The sequence below is a fragment of the Hemitrygon akajei genome, chromosome 26, assembly GCF_048418815.1.
Source record: "Hemitrygon akajei chromosome 26, sHemAka1.3, whole genome shotgun sequence".
NCBI lineage: Eukaryota > Metazoa > Chordata > Chondrichthyes > Myliobatiformes > Dasyatidae > Hemitrygon > Hemitrygon akajei.
The window spans coordinates 53,608,060-53,626,028 of record NC_133149.1 but is presented as its reverse complement, the minus strand read 5'-3'; the positions used below and the strand labels follow the sequence as shown (position 1 = coordinate 53,626,028).

The following is a 17,969-nucleotide window of genomic DNA, read 5'->3' as shown; positions in this document are numbered from 1 at the left end:
CCCTCTCCCTTCCCCTTTTCCCAACCCTGATTCCCCTCTCCCTTCCCCTTTTCCCAACCATGATTCCCCTCTCCCTTCCTCTTTCCCCAACCATGATTCCCCCCTCCCTTCCCCTTTCCCAAACCATGATTCCCCCTCTCCCTTCCCCTTTTCCCAACCATGATTCCCCTCTCCCTTCCCCTTTTCCCAACCATGATTCCCCCTCTCCCTTCCCCTTTTCCTAACCATGATTCCCCTCTCCCTTCCCCTTTCCCCAACCATGATTCCCCCTCTCCCTTCCCCTTTTCCCCAACCATGATTCCTCTCTCTCTTCCTCTTTTCCCAACCATGATTCCCCCTCTCCCTTCCCCTTTTCCCAACCATGATTCCCCCTCTCCCTTCCCCTTTCCCCAACCATGATTCCCCTCTCCCTTCCCCTTTTCCCAACCATGATTCCCCCCTCCCTTCCCCTTTTCCCAACCATGATTCCCCCTCTCCCTTCCCCTTTTCCCAAACATGATTCCCCCTCTCCCTTCCCCTTTTCCCAACCATGATTCCCCCCTCCCTTCCCCTTTCCCCAACCATGATTCCCCTCTCCCTTCCCCTTTTCCCAACCATGATTCCCTCTCCCTTCCCCTTTTCCCAACCATGATTCCCCTCTCCCTTCCCCTTTTCCCAACCACGATTCCCCTCTCCCTTCCCCTTTTCCCAACCATGATTCCCCTCTCCCTTCCCCTTTTCCCAACCATGATTCCCCCCTCCCTTCCCCTTTTCCCCAACCATGATTCCCCTCTCCCTTCCTCTTTCCCCAACCATGATTCCCCCCTCCCTTCCCCTTTTCCCAACCATGATTCCCCTCTCCCTGACCCCCTTCCCACTCTCAGTCCACAACAGAGACCCGTATCAAAATCAGGTTTATCATCGCTCACATAGGTCATGAAATTTGTTTTTTTTTGCTGCAGAGGTACAGTGCGATATATAAAATTACTACAGTACCTGTTTGCAGACGTTGTAGGCACCTTAGCTACATATATATATATTTGCAGGGTTCTGTAACTAGATGTGCTGTGTGTGACTGTTGGTACCGGGGGTTTTTTTTGTCTCTGGAGGAACGCTGTACCGTTTGCCTGTATTGATGTGGACGGTTGACTGGCAATTAACCTTGAACTCGGGCTTGGACGTCAATCCCCTTGTCGAACCGTGATTGAGAGCGCTGCTGCCCACTCACCAAGGCTTCCTCGTCGACCAGGGGAACATTGGGGGAGGAGTGGGGCGGGAGTCCCGCGATTCAGTGTTGGGTGGGACGGCAGAGTTGCGAGCGAGGCAACGTTTCCACCCCGTCCGCGGTGCAATGCTGTCGCGGCGCCGGCGACCCGGGTCCGATTCCCGTCACGGCCTGTAAGGAGTTCTCCTGGCTTTTCCTCCGGGTGCCCCGGTCCCCTCCCGCGGTCCGGGGGACGCGGGCGTAACTGGGCTCGCTCGGGACCGTGACCGTGGCGGGTCTCTGGAAGTGGAGGAACGAGCAATTGTGGCTGTGGTGCGCTGTCACGTTGGTTCACTGGTAGCCCAGCGGGCCCGTTTGTCAGTGTGCAGTGTCCCATTTATTCTATTGTACTACTTTGCTCCGCTGTGAATACAAGCACCAGAATGAAGCTCAGGCCTGCTAGACGATTGCGCGGCACAGTACGAAGTCTGATGATAAATTTACTTTTTGAACTTTGAAACAAGCGGGTGGCGGCCTGGGGCTGGTGTTGTGTGCTCGCTTGTCAAAGGCTCCCTGTCAGTAACTCGGGTCTGGAAACGTAACGGGGTGGGGGGGGTGGGCTCCTCCGGGGAAATGAGGGAAAAAGAACCAACCCCCTGCTTCGCTCATTTATTTTTTTTTGAAAAGCGTATTTTCTAACAGCCCTGGAAAACAATGGTCGCCCTGCGATCAGACTTAATCTCGCATGACTTCCAGCGAATTTTCTTTCCCCCACCCCTTCACGCATGCCGGCACCTTAACAATGAACGCGTGTGGAAACGTTAAATCCTGTTATTAACGGTGGAAACCCTGCTGGGGGGCGGTGGGGGGGAGAGAGGGAATGCAGGGAGGGTCATGTTGCTCTTTGCTTACTGTCTGGCCTTGGAGCTGTTTAGATATGTTAAGTGCTGTGTCACGTTAATGCTCGTTCTTCACGGTGTGGCATGCCCCGTCTCCGCGGGTTGTGCCTCAAGTCGTGACTGAAGCCCTGGCAGAAAGATCTTTAACCGCACGCTTGCCCGACGCAGTCTTCTAAACTTGTTTCTCTCTCTCTTTCTTCCCCCTCTCCCCTGCTCTTCCCGGCTGACCCCTCTGCTGACAGGAACCTCTCAGGAGATCGAAGGTAGATGATGAGCAAGTGCATGCCTTATAAACTCTCTCTCTCTCGTGGGAAACGCTTTTTAAAAAGGGGGGGGGAGCAGGATTTGTCTCAGCCTCGCGAAGCCTCCACCCTCAATCTGGGATATTCTGAGATCGGTCACCGATTTGGAAAATCCTCTTGCTTCGATTTTTTTTTTTGTTTTGTTCAAGTTGAAGGATTGGGTGTGGAAACTGCGAACTTGTTTGTCTCTCCCCCTCTCTCTGCCCGCACGGTGTAATCTTGGGGCTCCTTCTGCGTCTAACCTGCCTCTTCCTGGTGGTTTCAGGCTGAAACTATTTGCGTTCTGCATCTCCTCGCCTCAGTCAGTTAGAATAGAATATCTAGAACAGTACAGGCCCTTCGGCCCACAATGTTGTGCCGACCCTCAAACCCTGCCTCCCATATAACCCCCCCCCACCTTAAATTCCTCCATATACCTGTCTAGTAGTCTCTTAAACTTCACTAGTGTATCTGCCTCCACCACTGACTCAGGCAGTGCATTCCACGCACCAACCACCCTCTGAGTGAAAAACCTTCCTCTAATATCCCCCTTGAACCTCCCTCCCCTCACCTTAAAGCCACGTCCTCTTGTACTGAGCAGTGGTGCCCTGGGGAAGAGGCACTGGCTGTCCACTCTGTCTATTCCTCTTAATATCTTGTACACCTCTATCATGTCTCCTCTCATCCTCCTTCTCTCCAAAGAATAAAGCCCTAGTTCCCTTAATCTCTGATCATAATGCATACTCTCTAAACCAGGCAGCATCCCGGTAAATCTCCTCTGTACCCTTCCCAATGCTTCCACATCCTTCCTATAGTGAGGCAACCAGAACTGGACACAGTACTCCAAGTGTGGCCTAACCAGAGTTTTATAGAGCTACATCATTACATTGCGTCTCTTAAACTCTATCCCTCAACTTATGAAAGCTAACACCCCATAAACTTTCTTAACTACCCTATCTACCTGTGAGGCAACTTTCAGGGTATCTGTGGACATGTATCCCCAGATCCCTCTGCTCCTCCACACTACCAAGTATTCTGCCATTTACTTTGTACTCTGCCTTGGAGTTTGTCCTTCCAAAGTGTACCGCCTCACACTTCTCCGGGTTGAACTCCATCTGCCACTTCTCAGCCCACTTCTGCATCCTATCAATGTCCCTCTGCAATCTTCGACAATCCTCTACACTATCTACAACACCACCAACCTTTCTGTCATCTGCAAACTTGCCAACCCACCCTTCTACCCCCACACATCCAGGTCGTTAATAAAAATCACGAATCACAAATCACAAAAAATGTTTGGCCTACCCTAGGACCAATCTCACCCCTCCCTCCCAGGTGACCCTCTAGCCATCTGAGAATCTTTGGAGTGTCCCCAATCTATCCTCTGCCAACACCCCTGGAAGTTCGGTCCATTTCCCCCACACCAGTCTCTGTGTACAACAACTACCTCTGACATCCCACCCCAGACTCTCCTCCGATCCTAGAACGGAGGACAGCACACCACAGGCCCTTCGGCCCACAATGTCGTGCCGACCGTGCTCCCTGCTCGAGAAGCTGCCTCGAACTCCCCCACCGCACAGCCCTCTGTGTTCTACAGAACTGCGAAGGGTACGCAACTGGGGTAAATGCCGGCAGGCCCTCTGAGGTCGGGTGAGGAGTCATGGGTGAAGGGTGACAGGTCAGACGCTTACAGAGGAAAGCGAAAGGGAAGGTTCTTCGCTCGGGAGTCGGGGGTTGGGGGGGGTGCTGCGAGCGTGGAACAAGTGGCGGGCGCGGGGCTCAGCCTCAGCGAGAGAGATTTGGATCGCCGGGTGGGGAGAGCTAGGGTCCGGGGTGCAGGCCGATGGGACCGGGCTGGTCTTCGACTCTAAGGGGCCCAGGAGAAATCGCTGCGGGCACCACCCTCCCTGCGGTCTACCATCTCCGAAGGCTCCCTTCTGGAAAGCGAAACCAGTTAAAACAAAACCTTCACCTCGTCTTAAAAGTTTCTTGCCCCCCGGGGCAGTTAATCTGATCCACCGTCCTAGTTGGCCTCCCCGACCCCCTCTATCAATGACCACCCCCCCCCCCAAATCACTGCACTGTAAACAGTTTAAACAGCTTCTTATAGAACATAGAAATCTCCAGCACATTACAGGCCCTTCGGCCCACAATGTTGTGCTGACCACGTAACCTGCTCTAGAAACTGCCTAGAATTTCCCTACAGCACAGCCCTCTATTTTTCTGAGCTCCGTGTACCTGTCCAGGAGTCTCTTAAAAGACCCTATCGTATCCGCCTCCACCACCGTCGCCGGCAGCCCGTTCCACTCACCCACCACTCTCTGTGTGAAAAACTTACCCCTGACATCCCCTCTGTACCTACTCCCCAGCACCTGAAAATTACGCGCCCTCTTGCCAGCCGTTTCGGCCCTCTGGAACTCCGCCGGCTGGCGCCCACAGGTTCTCGCGGAGTAGGCCATCCGGCCCATCGAGCCTGCCCCGCCATTCAATTAGTTCATGGCTGATCTGTCTGTAAACTCAGCTCCATCCACCTGCCTTTTTCCCCATAACCCTTAATCCCCCTTCTGTGTAAAAATTCTAACTGTATCTTAAATATATTTAGTGAGGAAGCTTCAACTGCTTCCCTGGGCAGAGAAAATTCCGCAGATCCACCACGCTCCGGGAAAAACAGTTTCTCCTCATCTCCGTTCTAAATCTACTCCCCCTGAATCCCGAGGCAATGTCCCCTCGTTCTAGTCTCGCCTACCACTTCCGTACTTCCACCTTGTCTGTCCCTTTCAAGAGTGCCCCATTCCCGGCCCAGTACCCAACAAACCCCCGATTTGATCCTGGCCTGTGAGGAAGGATGCGCTGGCATCGGAGAGGGTCACAAGGGGCATCCCGGAAACGAATGGGTTGATGTACGCCGGGAAATGAATGTCTCTGGGGTTGGTTGGGGCAGGAGGGGCTCTCATTGAAACCGATTAAATATTAAAAGGCCTAGACAGAGTGAGGCCTGGAGGGGATGTTCCCTTTAGTGGGGGAGCCTGGGACCAGAGGGCACAGCCTCAGTGTAGAGGGACGTCCCTTTAGAACAGAGGTACAGAGGAATACGGCGAGTCCACGGAGTTTATTGCCAGGGCTGGCTGCCAAGTCACTGGGTATATCTGAAGTGGAGGTCGACGGGCTCAGGGTGTCAAAGGTTATGGGGGTCAAAGAGCAGAGTTGAAAGGCGTAGCAGACCAGCCACGGTGGGATACCAGAGCAGAATTATGTAATTCTGGTCTTGTGTCCTGGTGTAGCTCCGTGTGTGGGAGTTCAGCTTGATTCTCCGCAGGGAGGCTGCTCCCTCTGGCCTAGTTTAACCTCTTCGTTCTGAATGGACGTCCTTCCATTCCTGGGCTCTGCCCTCTGGTCCGAGGCTCCCGCACCGGGGGGGAAACGTCCTCTCCACGGTATTTGGGCCTCTCAGGTTTTTGAGGGGCTTCAATGGGGGCCTGCCGCGTACTTCTAAATCCCGGCCAGTGCAGGCCCAGAGGCACCGAGCACACCTCCTACGCCGACCTTTCCGTCCCCGGGGTCGCCCCCCCCCGTACTCCTCGTCCGCGGTGCCAGCGTATCCTTCCTCGCTCGCGGTACCCCGGGTGAGACGGTGGCCATTTTGAAGAGGTCCTCAATGCCGGGGAGGCTAGTGCCCTCGATGGGGCTGGCTGACTTTACAACCCTCGAGAGCATGGGGTTCCCAACCTTTCTTACCCCTCGGACCCCTACCAGTAAGCGAGGTGGTGGTGGGGGGGGTCGGTGAAACCCAGGCTGATGGGCCTGCACGTCGCCTAGCCAACCCGCCTGACTTTTCAGCCGTGGGCTAGTCACCGAGGCCGGCCGTGACCGAGAGGTTTCACGAGGGGTCTTGCGTCCCACGCCCCGGAGATCTGAGCTTGTGAGTTCTGTGTGAGGGTGGGTTTGTCTTTCTGGGGTCTCTGTAATGTGTGTGTGTGTGTGTGTGGTTCTTCGGCAGGTAGGCCCGTCCATTACCAGCAGAGAGGCTGTGAGGCGCCACCTGCTGGCCCATCTCCTTCAGCACAGCCCAGTGACTGTCACCAACCACCATATAACAATCACAGCACGGAAACGGGCCATCTCGGCCCTTCTAGTCCGTGCCGAACGCTTACTCTCACCTAGTCCCACCGACCCGCACTCAGCCCATAACCCTCCATTCCTTTCCCGTCCATATACCTATCCAATTTTACTTTAAATGACAATATCGAACCTGCCTCTACCACTTCCACTGGAAGCTCGTTCCACACAGCTACCACTCTCTGAGTAAAGAAGTTCCCCCTCGTGTTACCCCTAAACTTTTGCCCCCTAAATCTCAACTCATGTCCTCTTGTTTGAATCTCCCCTACTCTCAATGGAAAAAGCCTATCCACGTCAACTCTGTGTCTATCCCCCTCATAATTTTAAATACCTCTATCAAGTCCCCCCTCAACCTTCTACGCTCCAAAGAATAAAGACCTAACTTGTTCAACCTTTCCCTGTAACTTAGGTGCTGAAACCCAGGTAACATTCTAGTAAATCTCCTCTGTACTCTCTCTATTTTGTTGACATCTTTCCTATAATTCGGTGACCAGAACTGGACACAATACTCCAAATTCGGCCTCACAAATGCCTTGTACAATTCCGACATTACATCCCAACTCCTATACTCAATGCTCTGATTTATAAAGGCCAGCATACCAAAAGCTTTCTTCACTACCCTATCCCCATGAGATTCCATCTTCAGGGAACTATGCACCACTATTCCTGATAATGCCATAATGTGGTCGACCTGTTGGTCAGTCTGCTGGACGGGGAATGGGAGGGGAAGGGGCAGACGGTTAGACAGCTGCGGTCGGACGTGTGTCATTAACCGGCCCCTCGCTGTCCCCTGAAGATAGTCAATGGCTAACCAAGGTTTCCGTGATTCAAGTTGCCAGCAGGATATTAACCGAACACTCACAGGCAGATGCCGAGCAAGGCAAAGTAAATTAAAGCTTTTCGAAGTTCAAAGCTAATCTGCTAGCAGAGTACAGATGCGTTGCCAGACACCGCCCCGAGATTCATATTCTTGCGGGCGTTCGCGGCGAACGCACGTGAACCATCGCAGAATCAATGGAAGGCCACGACCCGCCAGGTCAGACAGACGACAGCAAGCTGTAAAAAAATACAGAGAGAAAGGGGGGGGGGGAGGGAATTACTAATAAATAAGCAAGTAATAAATATCGAGAGCATGAGATGAACAGGCCTTGAAGGTGAGTCCAGAGGCTGTGGGAACAGTTCAGTGTTGGGGCAAGTAAAGTTGAGTGAAGTTATCCTCCCTGTTCAAGAGCCTGATGGCTGAAGGGTGATAACTGTCCCTGAACCTGGTGGTGTGGGTCCTGAGGCTCCTGTACCTCCTTCCTGATGGTTGAGGGGTGATAACTGTCCCTGAACCTGGTGGTGTGGGTCCTGAGGCTCCTGTACCTCCTTCCTGATGGTTGAGGGGTGATAACTGTCCCTGAACCTGGTGGTGTGGGTCCTGAGGCTCCTGTGCCTCCTTCCTGATGGTTGAGGGGTAATAACTGTCCCTGAACCTGGTGGTGTGGGTCCTGTACCTCCTTCCTGATAGCAGCAGAGAGATGAGACCCCGTCCTGGGTGGTGGTGGTGGTCCCTGATGACGGACGCCGCTTTCCTGCGTCAACGGTCCGTGCAGACGTGCTGAGCGGCGGGGAAGGCGTTACCCGTGATGGGCTGGGCCGTATCCAGCACCTTCTGTGGGGGTTTTCCGTTCAAGGGCGTTGGTGTTTCCACACCAGGCCGTGACACTCTCCCCCCGCACATCTGGAGAGCCCTGGGCGAGTTTCAGGTGACATGCCAGAACTCTGCAGACTTCTAAGGAAGTCGAGGCGCTGCCCTGCTTTCTTCAGAAAGTCACTTTAACGTGCTGGACCCCGGGCCCTGAAATGATAACCGCGAGGAACTTAAAAGTCCCCGACCCTCTCCGCCTCTGATGAGGGGCTCACGAACCTGTGGTCTGCTCCTCCTGAGGGTCGATGACCAGTTCCTCCCCCCCCACCCCCGGTCATGCCGACCTTGAGCCAGAGGTTGTTGCTATGACAACGCTGGGCCGGATGTTCAGCCTCCAGAACATCAGACCTGAGAACGGCGTTGGGCTGTACTCTGGCCTCACAGCCGCAGGAGCAGGGCGAGTCAGAGCAGGGGGCTAGGCCTCGTGGCGCAGGCCCGCTGGCCCGGAGACGGTGGAGGGGTCCTTGCCCCTCTGAACGGGCACAGCATCGTGGGCCGAAGGGCCTGTACTACACTGTAGGTTTTATATAAATCCGGTAACACCAGGAGGTACCGAGGCGGGGGCCTTGATTAGTTTTGAGGGGAGCGGCAGCATTGAATGCGGAGACGTATTGGACCGAGAGCATCCTGCGGCCCAGATGTTCCCGGGGGCGGGGGGGGCGTTTGAGGGAAGAGTCGGGGCAGGCGGCATCCGCTTTGGAGCTGGTCCAGGTCGCTTCTGAGGCAGGAACTGACGTCTTTCATTCACCAGCCCTCCCGACGCGCTCCAACGCAGCGCACGCCTCTCCCCTTAAGCCTGAGCAGGGAGAAGATCGTCCGCCGCGGCGCGTAGCGCAGAGGGCCATGGGCAACAGCCCAGTGGAGCCAAGCTCCCCTCCGTAGACCCTGTCTACGCTTCTCGCCGACTCGGTAGGGCAGCCGGCTCACTCGAACCCCCCCCACTACCCCTTCCATCAGGCAGGAGTCACAAACACCTGCAAGCACGGGCCAGCGGGCCGAAGGGCAGCTTCTACCCCACTGCGATCAAACTCCAGGGCCGACCGCTCGTTCTAGATCGATGGGTCTAGTCCGCAGCTACGGGCTTATGACCGGGCGCCACCCCATTCACCATGGGGACTGCCCCACTTCACGCAGAGTAAACTGAACGAAAGTCCGGGCAAGAGAGCAACCCGGAGGGTCATTTCCGTGCAGGCAAACTCAGTAAATATATCACGGGGTAATGACCAGGAGGGAACCGACGGAAGACCGCACCACGCTGGGCGTTCGACCGGTGTGAGAAAGAAACAGCAAACGGGGCAGATATAGAAATAAAGAAATAAATAACAAACAAAACGATAAACAAACAAGCAAGCAATAGCAAACGAGTACATGAGATGCAGAGTCCTTGAAACTGAGGCCAGAGATTGAGGGGAAGGGTTTAGTGACGGGCAAGCGAACTTGCGTAAAGATATCCTCACAGCGCACACAAGATGCTGGTGGAAAGCAGCAGGCCAGGCAGCGTCTACACGGAGAGGCGCACCTCGGCCCGAAACGTCGGCAGCGCTTCTCCCTATAGACGCTGCCTGGCCTGCTGCGTTCCACCGGCATTTTGTGTGTGTGTGTTGCCTGAATTTACAGCATCTGCAGATTTCCTCGTGTTTGCCTGAAGATAATCCACGCTGGTTCAAGTGCTTGATGGTTGAGGGGTAATAACTGACTTCAGCACGGAGGTTTAGGCGCTGAAGCTCCTGTACCGACTTCCTGATGGCATTGTGTTTCCGTTAAGCTCAATGCATTCTCTACGGTCTGTCAGTGACGGTGTGTATGGTCTGTCAGTGACGGTGTGTACGGTCTGTCACTGACGGTGTGGATCTGTCAGTGACGGTGTGGGTCTGTCAGTGATGGTGTGGGTCTGTCAGTGACGGTGTGGATCTGTCAGTGACAGTGTGGATCTCTCAGTGACGGTGTGTACGGTCTGTCAGTGACAGTGTGTACGGTCTGTCAGTGATGGTGTGTACGGTCTGTCAGTGACGGTGTGGGTCTGTCAGTGACGGTGTGTACAGTCTGTCAGTGATGGTGTGTACGGTCTGTCAGTGACAGTGTGTACGGTCTGTCAGTGACGGTGTGTACGGTCTGTCAGTGACGGTGAGGGTCTGTCAGTGACGGTGTGTACGGTCTGTCAGTGATGGTGTGGGTCTGTCAGTGACGGTGTGTACGGTCTGTCAGTGACGGTGTGGGTCTGTCAGTGACGGTGTGTACGGTCTGTCAGTGACGGTGTGGATCTGTCAGTGACGGTGTGTACGGTCTGTCAGTGATGGTGTGGGTCTGTCAGTGACGGTGTGGATCTGTCAGTGATGGTGTGGGTCTGTCAGTGACGGTGTGGATCTGTCAGTGACGGTGTGGGTCTGTCAGTGATGGTGTGGGTCTGTCAGTGACGGTGTGTACGGTCTGTCAGTGATGGTGTGTACGGTCTGTCAGTGACGGTGTGCATCTGTCAGTGACGGTGTGTACGGTCTGTCAGTGACGGTGTGGGTCTGTCAGTGACGGTGTGGATCTGTCAGTGATGGTGTGGGTCTGTCAGTGACGGTGTGGATCTGTCAGTGACGGTGTGGGTCTGTCAGTGATGGTGTGGGTCTGTCAGTGATGGTGTGTACGGTCTGTCAGTGACGGTGTGGATCTGTCAGTGACGGTGTGTACGGTCTGTCAGTGACAGTGTGGGTCTGTCAGTGACGGTGTGTACGGTCTGTCAGTGACGGTGTGGATCTGTCAGTGACGGTGTGGGTCTGTCATTGATGGTGTGGATCTGTCAGTGACGGTGTGTACGGTCTGTCAGTGACAGTGTGGGTCTGTCAGTGACGGTGTGGATCTGTCAGTGACGGTGTGTACGGTCTGTCAGTGACGGTGTGGGTCTGTCAGTGACGGTGTGGATCTGTCAGTGACGGTGTGTACGGTCTGTCAGTGACGGTGTGGATCTGTCAGTGACGGTGTGTACGGTCTGTCAGTGATGGTGTGGGTCTGTCAGTGACGGTGTGGATCTGTCAGTGACGGTGTGTACGGTCTGTCAGTGACGGTGTGTACGGTCTGTCAGTGACGGTGTGGGTCTGTCAGTGATGGTGTGGATCTGTCAGTGACGATGTGGATCTGTCAGTGATGGTGTGTACGGTCTGTCAGTGACGGTGTGGATCTGTCAGTGATGGTGTGGATCTGTCAGTGACGGTGTGGATCTGTCAGTGACGGTGTGTACGGTCTGTCAGTGACGGTGTGGATCTGTCAGTGACGGTGTGCACGGTCTGTCAGTGATGGTGTGTACAGTCTGTCAGTGATGGTGTGGATCTGTCAGTGACGGTGTGGATCTGTCAGTGACAGTGTGTACGGTCTGTCAGTGACGGTGTGGATCTGTCAGTGACGGTGTGTACGGTCTGTCAGTGATGGTGTGTACGGTCTGTCAGTGATGGTGTGGATCTGTCAGTGACGGTGTGTACGGTCTGTCAGTGACAGTGTGGGTCTGTCAGTGACGGTGTGGATCTGTCAGTGACGGTGTGTACGGTCTGTCAGTGACGGTGTGGGTCTGTCAGTGACGGTGTGGATCTGTCAGTGACAGTGTGTACGGTCTGTCAGTGACGGTGTGGATCTGTCAGTGACGATGTGTACGATCTGTCAGTGATGGTGTGGGTCTGTCAGTGACGGTGTGTACGGTCTGTCAGTGACAGTGTGGGTCTGTCAGTGACGGTGTGGGTCTGTCAGTGACGGTGTGGGTCTGTCAGTGACGGTGTGGATCTGTCAGTGACGGTGAGGGTCTGTCAGTGACGGTGTGGATCTGTCAGTGACGGTGTGTACGGTCTGTCAGTGACGGTGTGGATCTGTCAGTGACGGTGTGTACGGTCTGTCAGTGACAGTGTGGGTCTGTCAGTGACGGTGTGGGTCTGTCAGTGACGGTGTGTACGGTCTGTCAGTTATGGTGTGTACGGTCTGTCAGTGACGGTGTGGGTCTGTCAGTGACGGTGTGGGTCTGTCAGTGACGGTGTGGATCTGTCAGTGATGGTGTGTACGGTCTGTCAGTGACGGTGTGTACGGTCTGTCAGTGACGGTGTGGGTCTGTCAGTGACGGTGTGTACGGTCTGTCAGTGACGGTGTGGATCTGTCAGTGACGGTGTGGATCTGTCAGTGACGGTGTGTACGGTCTGTCAGTGACGGTGTGGATCTGTCAGTGACGGTGTGGATCTGTCAGTGACGGTGTGGGTCTGTCAGTGACGGTGTGTACGGTCTGTCAGTGACGGTGTGGATCTGTCAGTGACGGTGTGTACGGTCTGTCAGTGACGGTGTGGGTCTGTCAGTGACGGTGTGGATCTGTCAGTGACGGTGTGTACGGTCTGTCAGTGATGGTGTGGGTCTGTCAGTGACGGTGTGGATCTGTCAGTGACGGTGTGTACGGTCTGTCAGTGACGGTGTGTACGGTCTGTCAGTGACGGTGTGGATCTGTCAGTGACGGTGTGGGTCTGTCAGTGATGGTGTGTACGGTCTGTCAGTGACGGTGTGGATCTGTCAGTGACGGTGTGGATCTGTCAGTGATGGTGTGTACGGTCTGTCAGTGACGGTGTGTACGGTCTGTCAGTGATGGTGTGGGTCTGTCAGTGACGGTGTGGATCTGTCAGTGACGGTGTGGATCTGTCAGTGACAGTGTGTACGGTCTGTCAGTGACGGTGTGGATCTGTCAGTGATGGTGTGTACGGTCTGTCAGTGACGGTGTGTACGGTCTGTCAGTGATGGTGTGGGTCTGTCAGTGACGGTGTGGATCTGTCAGTGACGGTGTGTACGGTCTGTCAGTGACGGTGTGTACGGTCTGTCAGTGACGGTGTGGATCTGTCAGTGACGGTGTGGGTCTGTCAGTGACGGTGTGTACGGTCAGTCAGTGACGGTGAGGGTCTGTCAGTGACAGTGTGGGTCTGTCAGTGACGGTGTGGGTCTGTCAGTGACAGTGTGTACGGTCTGTCACTGATGGTGTGGGTCTGTCAGTGACGGTGTGGGTCTGTCAGTGATGGTGTGTACGGTCTGTCAGTGATGGTGTGGATCTGTCAGTGACGGTGTGTACGGTCTGTCAGTGACGGTGTGGATCTGTCAGTGACGGTGTGTACAGTCTGTCAGTGACAGTGTGTACGGTCTGTCAGTGACGGTGTGTACGGTCTGTCAGTGACGGTGTGGGTCTGTCAGTGACGGTGTGGATCTGTCAGTGACGGTGAGGGTCTGTCAGTGACGGTGTGTACGGTCTGTCAGTGACGGTGTGGGTCTGTCAGTGATGGTGTGTACGGTCTGTCAGTGACAGTGTGTACGGTCTGTCAGTGACAGTGTGGGTCTGTCAGTGATGGTGTGTATGGTCTGTCAGTGACGGTGTGGATCTGTCAGTGACGGTGTGTACGGTCTGTCAGTGACGGTGTTGGTCTGTCAGTGACGGTGTGGGTCTGTCAGTGACAGTGTGTACAGTCTGTCAGTGACAGTGTGTACGGTCTGTCAGTGACGGTGTGGATCTGTCAGTGACGGTGTGGATCTGTCAGTGACGGTGTGTACAGTCTGTCAGTGACGGTGTGTACGGTCTGTCAGTGACGGTGTGTACTGTCTGTCAGTGACGGTGTGGGTCTGTCAGTGACGGTGTGTACGGTCTGTCAGTGACGGTGTGGATCTGTCAGTGACGGTGTGGATCTGTCAGTGACGGTGTGTACGGTCTGTCAGTGACGGTGTGGATCTGTCAGTGACGGTGTGGATCTGTCAGTGATGGTGTGTACGGTCTGTCAGTGATGGTGTGGATCTGTCAGTGACGGTGTGGATCTGTCAGTGACGGTGTGGGTCTGTCAGTGACGGTGTGTACGGTCTGTCAGTGATGGTGTGGATCTGTCAGTGACGGTGTGGATCTGTCAGTGACGGTGTGTACAGTCTGTCAGTGACGGTGTGGGTCTGTCAGTGACGGTGTGTACGGTCTGTCAGTGCTGGTGAGGATCTGTCAGTGACGGTGTGGGTCTGTCAGTGACGGTGTGTACGGTCTGTCAGTGACGGTGTGGATCTGTCAGTGACGGTGTGGGTCTGTCAGTGACGGTGTGTACGGTCTGTCAGTGATGGTGTGTACGGTCTGTCAGTGACAGTGTGTACAGTCTGTCAGTGACGGTGTGGATCTGTCAGTGATGGTGTGTACGGTCTGTCAGTGACGGTGTGTACGGTCTGTCAGTGATGGTGTGGGTCTGTCAGTGACGGTGTGGATCTGTCAGTGACGGTGTGTACGGTCTGTCAGTGACGGTGTGGATCTGTCAGTGACGGTGTGTACGGTCTGTCAGTGATGGTGTGGGTCTGTCAGTGATGGTGTGTACGGTCTGTCAGTGATGGTGTGGGTCTGTCAGTGACGGTGTGGATCTGTCAGTGACGGTGTGTACGGTCTGTCAGTGACGGTGTGGATCTGTCAGTGACGGTGTGTACGGTCTGTCAGTGATGGTGTGTACGGTCTGTCAGTGACGGTGTGGGTCTGTCAGTGACGGTGTGGATCTGTCAGTGACGGTGTGTACGGTCTGTCAGTGACAGTGTGGATCTGTCAGTGACGGTGTGTACGGTCTGTCAGTGACGGTGAGGGTCTGTCAGTGACGGTGTGTACGGTCTGTCAGTGACAGTGTGGGTCTGTCAGTGACGGTGTGTACGGTCTGTCAGTGACGGTGTGGATCTGTCAGTGACGGTGTGGATCTGTCAGTGACGGTGTGTACGGTCTGTCAGTGACGGTGTGGGTCTGTCAGTGACGGTGTGGATCTGTCAGTGACGGTGTGTACGGTCTGTCAGTGACGGTGTGGATCTGTCAGTGACGGTGTGTACGGTCTGTCAGTGATGGTGTGGGTCTGTCAGTGACGGTGTGGATCTGTCAGTGACGGTGTGTACGGTCTGTCAGTGACGGTGTGGATCTGTCAGTGACGGTGTGGATCTGTCAGTGATGGTGTGTACGGTCTGTCAGTGACGGTGTGTACGGTCTGTCAGTGATGGTGTGGGTCTGTCAGTGACGGTGTGGATCTGTCAGTGACGGTGTGGATCTGTCAGTGACAGTGTGTACGGTCTGTCAGTGACGGTGTGGATCTGTCAGTGATGGTGTGTACGGTCTGTCAGTGACGGTGTGTACGGTCTGTCAGTGATGGTGTGGGTCTGTCAGTGACGGTGTGGATCTGTCAGTGACGGTGTGTACGGTCTGTCAGTGACGGTGTGTACGGTCTGTCAGTGACGGTGTGGATCTGTCAGTGACGGTGTGTACGGTCTGTCAGTGATGGTGTGGGTCTGTCAGTGACGGTGTGGGTCTGTCAGTGATGGTGTGTACGGTCTGTCAGTGATGGTGTGGATCTGTCAGTGACGGTGTGTACGGTCTGTCAGTGACGGTGTGGATCTGTCAGTGACGGTGTGTACAGTCTGTCAGTGACGGTGTGGATCTGTCAGTGACAGTGTGTACGGTCTGTCAGTGACGGTGTGTACGGTCTGTCAGTGACGGTGTGGGTCTGTCAGTGACGGTGTGGATCTGTCAGTGACGGTGTGTACGGTCTGTCAGTGACGGTGTGGATCTGTCAGTGACGGTGTGTACGGTCTGTCAGTGATGGTGTGGGTCTGTCAGTGACGGTGTGGATCTGTCAGTGACGGTGTGTACGGTCTGTCAGTGACGGTGTGTACGGTCTGTCAGTGACGGTGTGGGTCTGTCAGTGATGGTGTGGATCTGTCAGTGACGATGTGGATCTGTCAGTGATGGTGTGTACGGTCTGTCAGTGACGGTGTGGGTCTGTCAGTGATGGTGTGGATCTGTCAGTGATGGTGTGGATCTGTCAGTGACGGTGTGGATCTGTCAGTGACGGTGTGTACGGTCTGTCAGTGACGGTGTGTACGGTCTGTCAGTGACGGTGTGGATCTGTCAGTGACGGTGTGCACGGTCTGTCAGTGACGGTGTGTACGGTCTGTCAGTGATGGTGTGTACGGTCTGTCAGTGATGGTGTGGATCTGTCAGTGACGGTGTGGATCTGTCAGTGACAGTGTGTACGGTCTCTCAGTGACGGTGTGGATCTGTCAGTGACGGTGTGTACGGTCTGTCAGTGATGGTGTGTACGGTCTGTCAGTGATGGTGTGGATCTGTCAGTGACGGTGTGTACGGTCTGTCAGTGACAGTGTGGATCTGTCAGTGACGGTGTGGATCTGTCAGTGACGGTGTGTACGGTCTGTCAGTGACGGTGTGGGTCTGTCAGTGACGGTGTGGATCTGTCAGTGACAGTGTGTACGGTCTGTCAGTGACGGTGTGGGTCTGTCAGTGACGGTGTGGATCTGTCAGTGACGGTGTGGATCTGTCAGTGACGATGTGTACGATCTGTCAGTGATGGTGTGCGTCTGTCAGTGACGGTGTGTACGGTCTGTCAGTGACAGTGTGGGTCTGTCAGTGATGGTGTGGATCTGTCAGTGACGGTGAGGGTCTGTCAGTGACGGTGTGGATCTGTCAGTGACGGTGTGGATCTGTCAGTGACGGTGTGTACGGTCTGTCAGTGACGGTGTGGATCTGTCAGTGACGGTGTGTACGGTCTGTCAGTGACAGTGTGGGTCTGTCAGTGACGGTGTGGGTCTGTCAGTGACGGTGTGTACGGTCTGTCAGTGATGGTGTGTACGGTCTGTCAGTGACGGTGTGGGTCTGTCAGTGACGGTGTGGATCTGTCAGTGACGGTGTGTACGGTCTGTCAGTGACGGTGTGTACGGTCTGTCAGTGACAGTGTGGATCTATCAGTGACGGTGTGTACGGTCTGTCAGTGACGGTGAGGGTCTGTCAGTGACGGTGTGTACGGTCTGTCAGTGACAGTGTGGGTCTGTCAGTGACGGTGTGTACGGTCTGTCAGTGACGGTGTGGATCTGTCAGTGACGGTGTGGATCTGTCAGTGACGGTGTGTACGGTCTGTCAGTGACGGTGTGGGTCTGTCAGTGACGGTGTGGATCTGTCAGTGACGGTGTGTACGGTCTGTCAGTGACGGTGTGGATCTGTCAGTGACGGTGTGTACGGTCTGTCAGTGATGGTGTGGGTCTGTCAGTGACGGTGTGGATCTGTCAGTGACGGTGTGTACGGTCTGTCAGTGACGGTGTGTACGGTCTGTCAGTGACGGTGTGGATCTGTCAGTGACGGTGTGGGTCTGTCAGTGACGGTGTGTACGGTCTGTCAGTGACGGTGTGGATCTGTCAGTGATGGTGTGTACGGTCTGTCAGTGACGGTGTGTACGGTCTGTCAGTGATGGTGTGGGTCTGTCAGTGACGGTGTGGATCTGTCAGTGACGGTGTGGATCTGTCAGTGACAGTGTGTACGGTCTGTCAGTGACGGTGTGGATCTGTCAGTGATGGTGTGTACGGTCTGTCAGTGACGGTGTGTACGGTCTGTCAGTGATGGTGTGGGTCTGTCAGTGACGGTGTGTACGGTCTGTCAGTGACGGTGTGGATCTGTCAGTGACGGTGTGTACGGTCTGTCAGTGATGGTGTGGGTCTGTCAGTGAAGGTGTGGGTCTGTCAGTGATGGTGTGTACGGTCTGTCAGTGATGGTGTGGATCTGTCAGTGACGGTGTGTACGGTCTGTCAGTGACGGTGTGGATCTGTCAGTGACGGTGTGTACAGTCTGTCAGTGACGGTGTTGATCTGTCAGTGACAGTGTGTACGGTCTGTCAGTGACGGTGTGTACGGTCTGTCAGTGACGGTGTGGATCTGTCAGTGACGGTGTGTACGGTCTGTCAGTGACGGTGTGGATCTGTCAGTGACGGTGTGGATCTGTCAGTGATGGTGTGGATCTGTCAGTGACGGTG

At 54.9% G+C, this 17,969-nt stretch overlaps 1 protein-coding gene across 1 annotated transcript in view; it reads left to right on the top strand.

The window, feature by feature from the left end:
* The window catches only part of cadm1a (cell adhesion molecule 1a), a 450,797-nt gene that overhangs the window by 201,758 nt on the left and 231,070 nt on the right, over positions 1–17,969 (top strand). Inside the window, exon 3 of the mRNA XM_073029526.1 lies at positions 2,325–2,345. Within this exon, the coding sequence (XP_072885627.1) occupies positions 2,325–2,345 (21 nt within the window). The remainder of the gene's footprint in view (positions 1–2,324; positions 2,346–17,969) is intronic.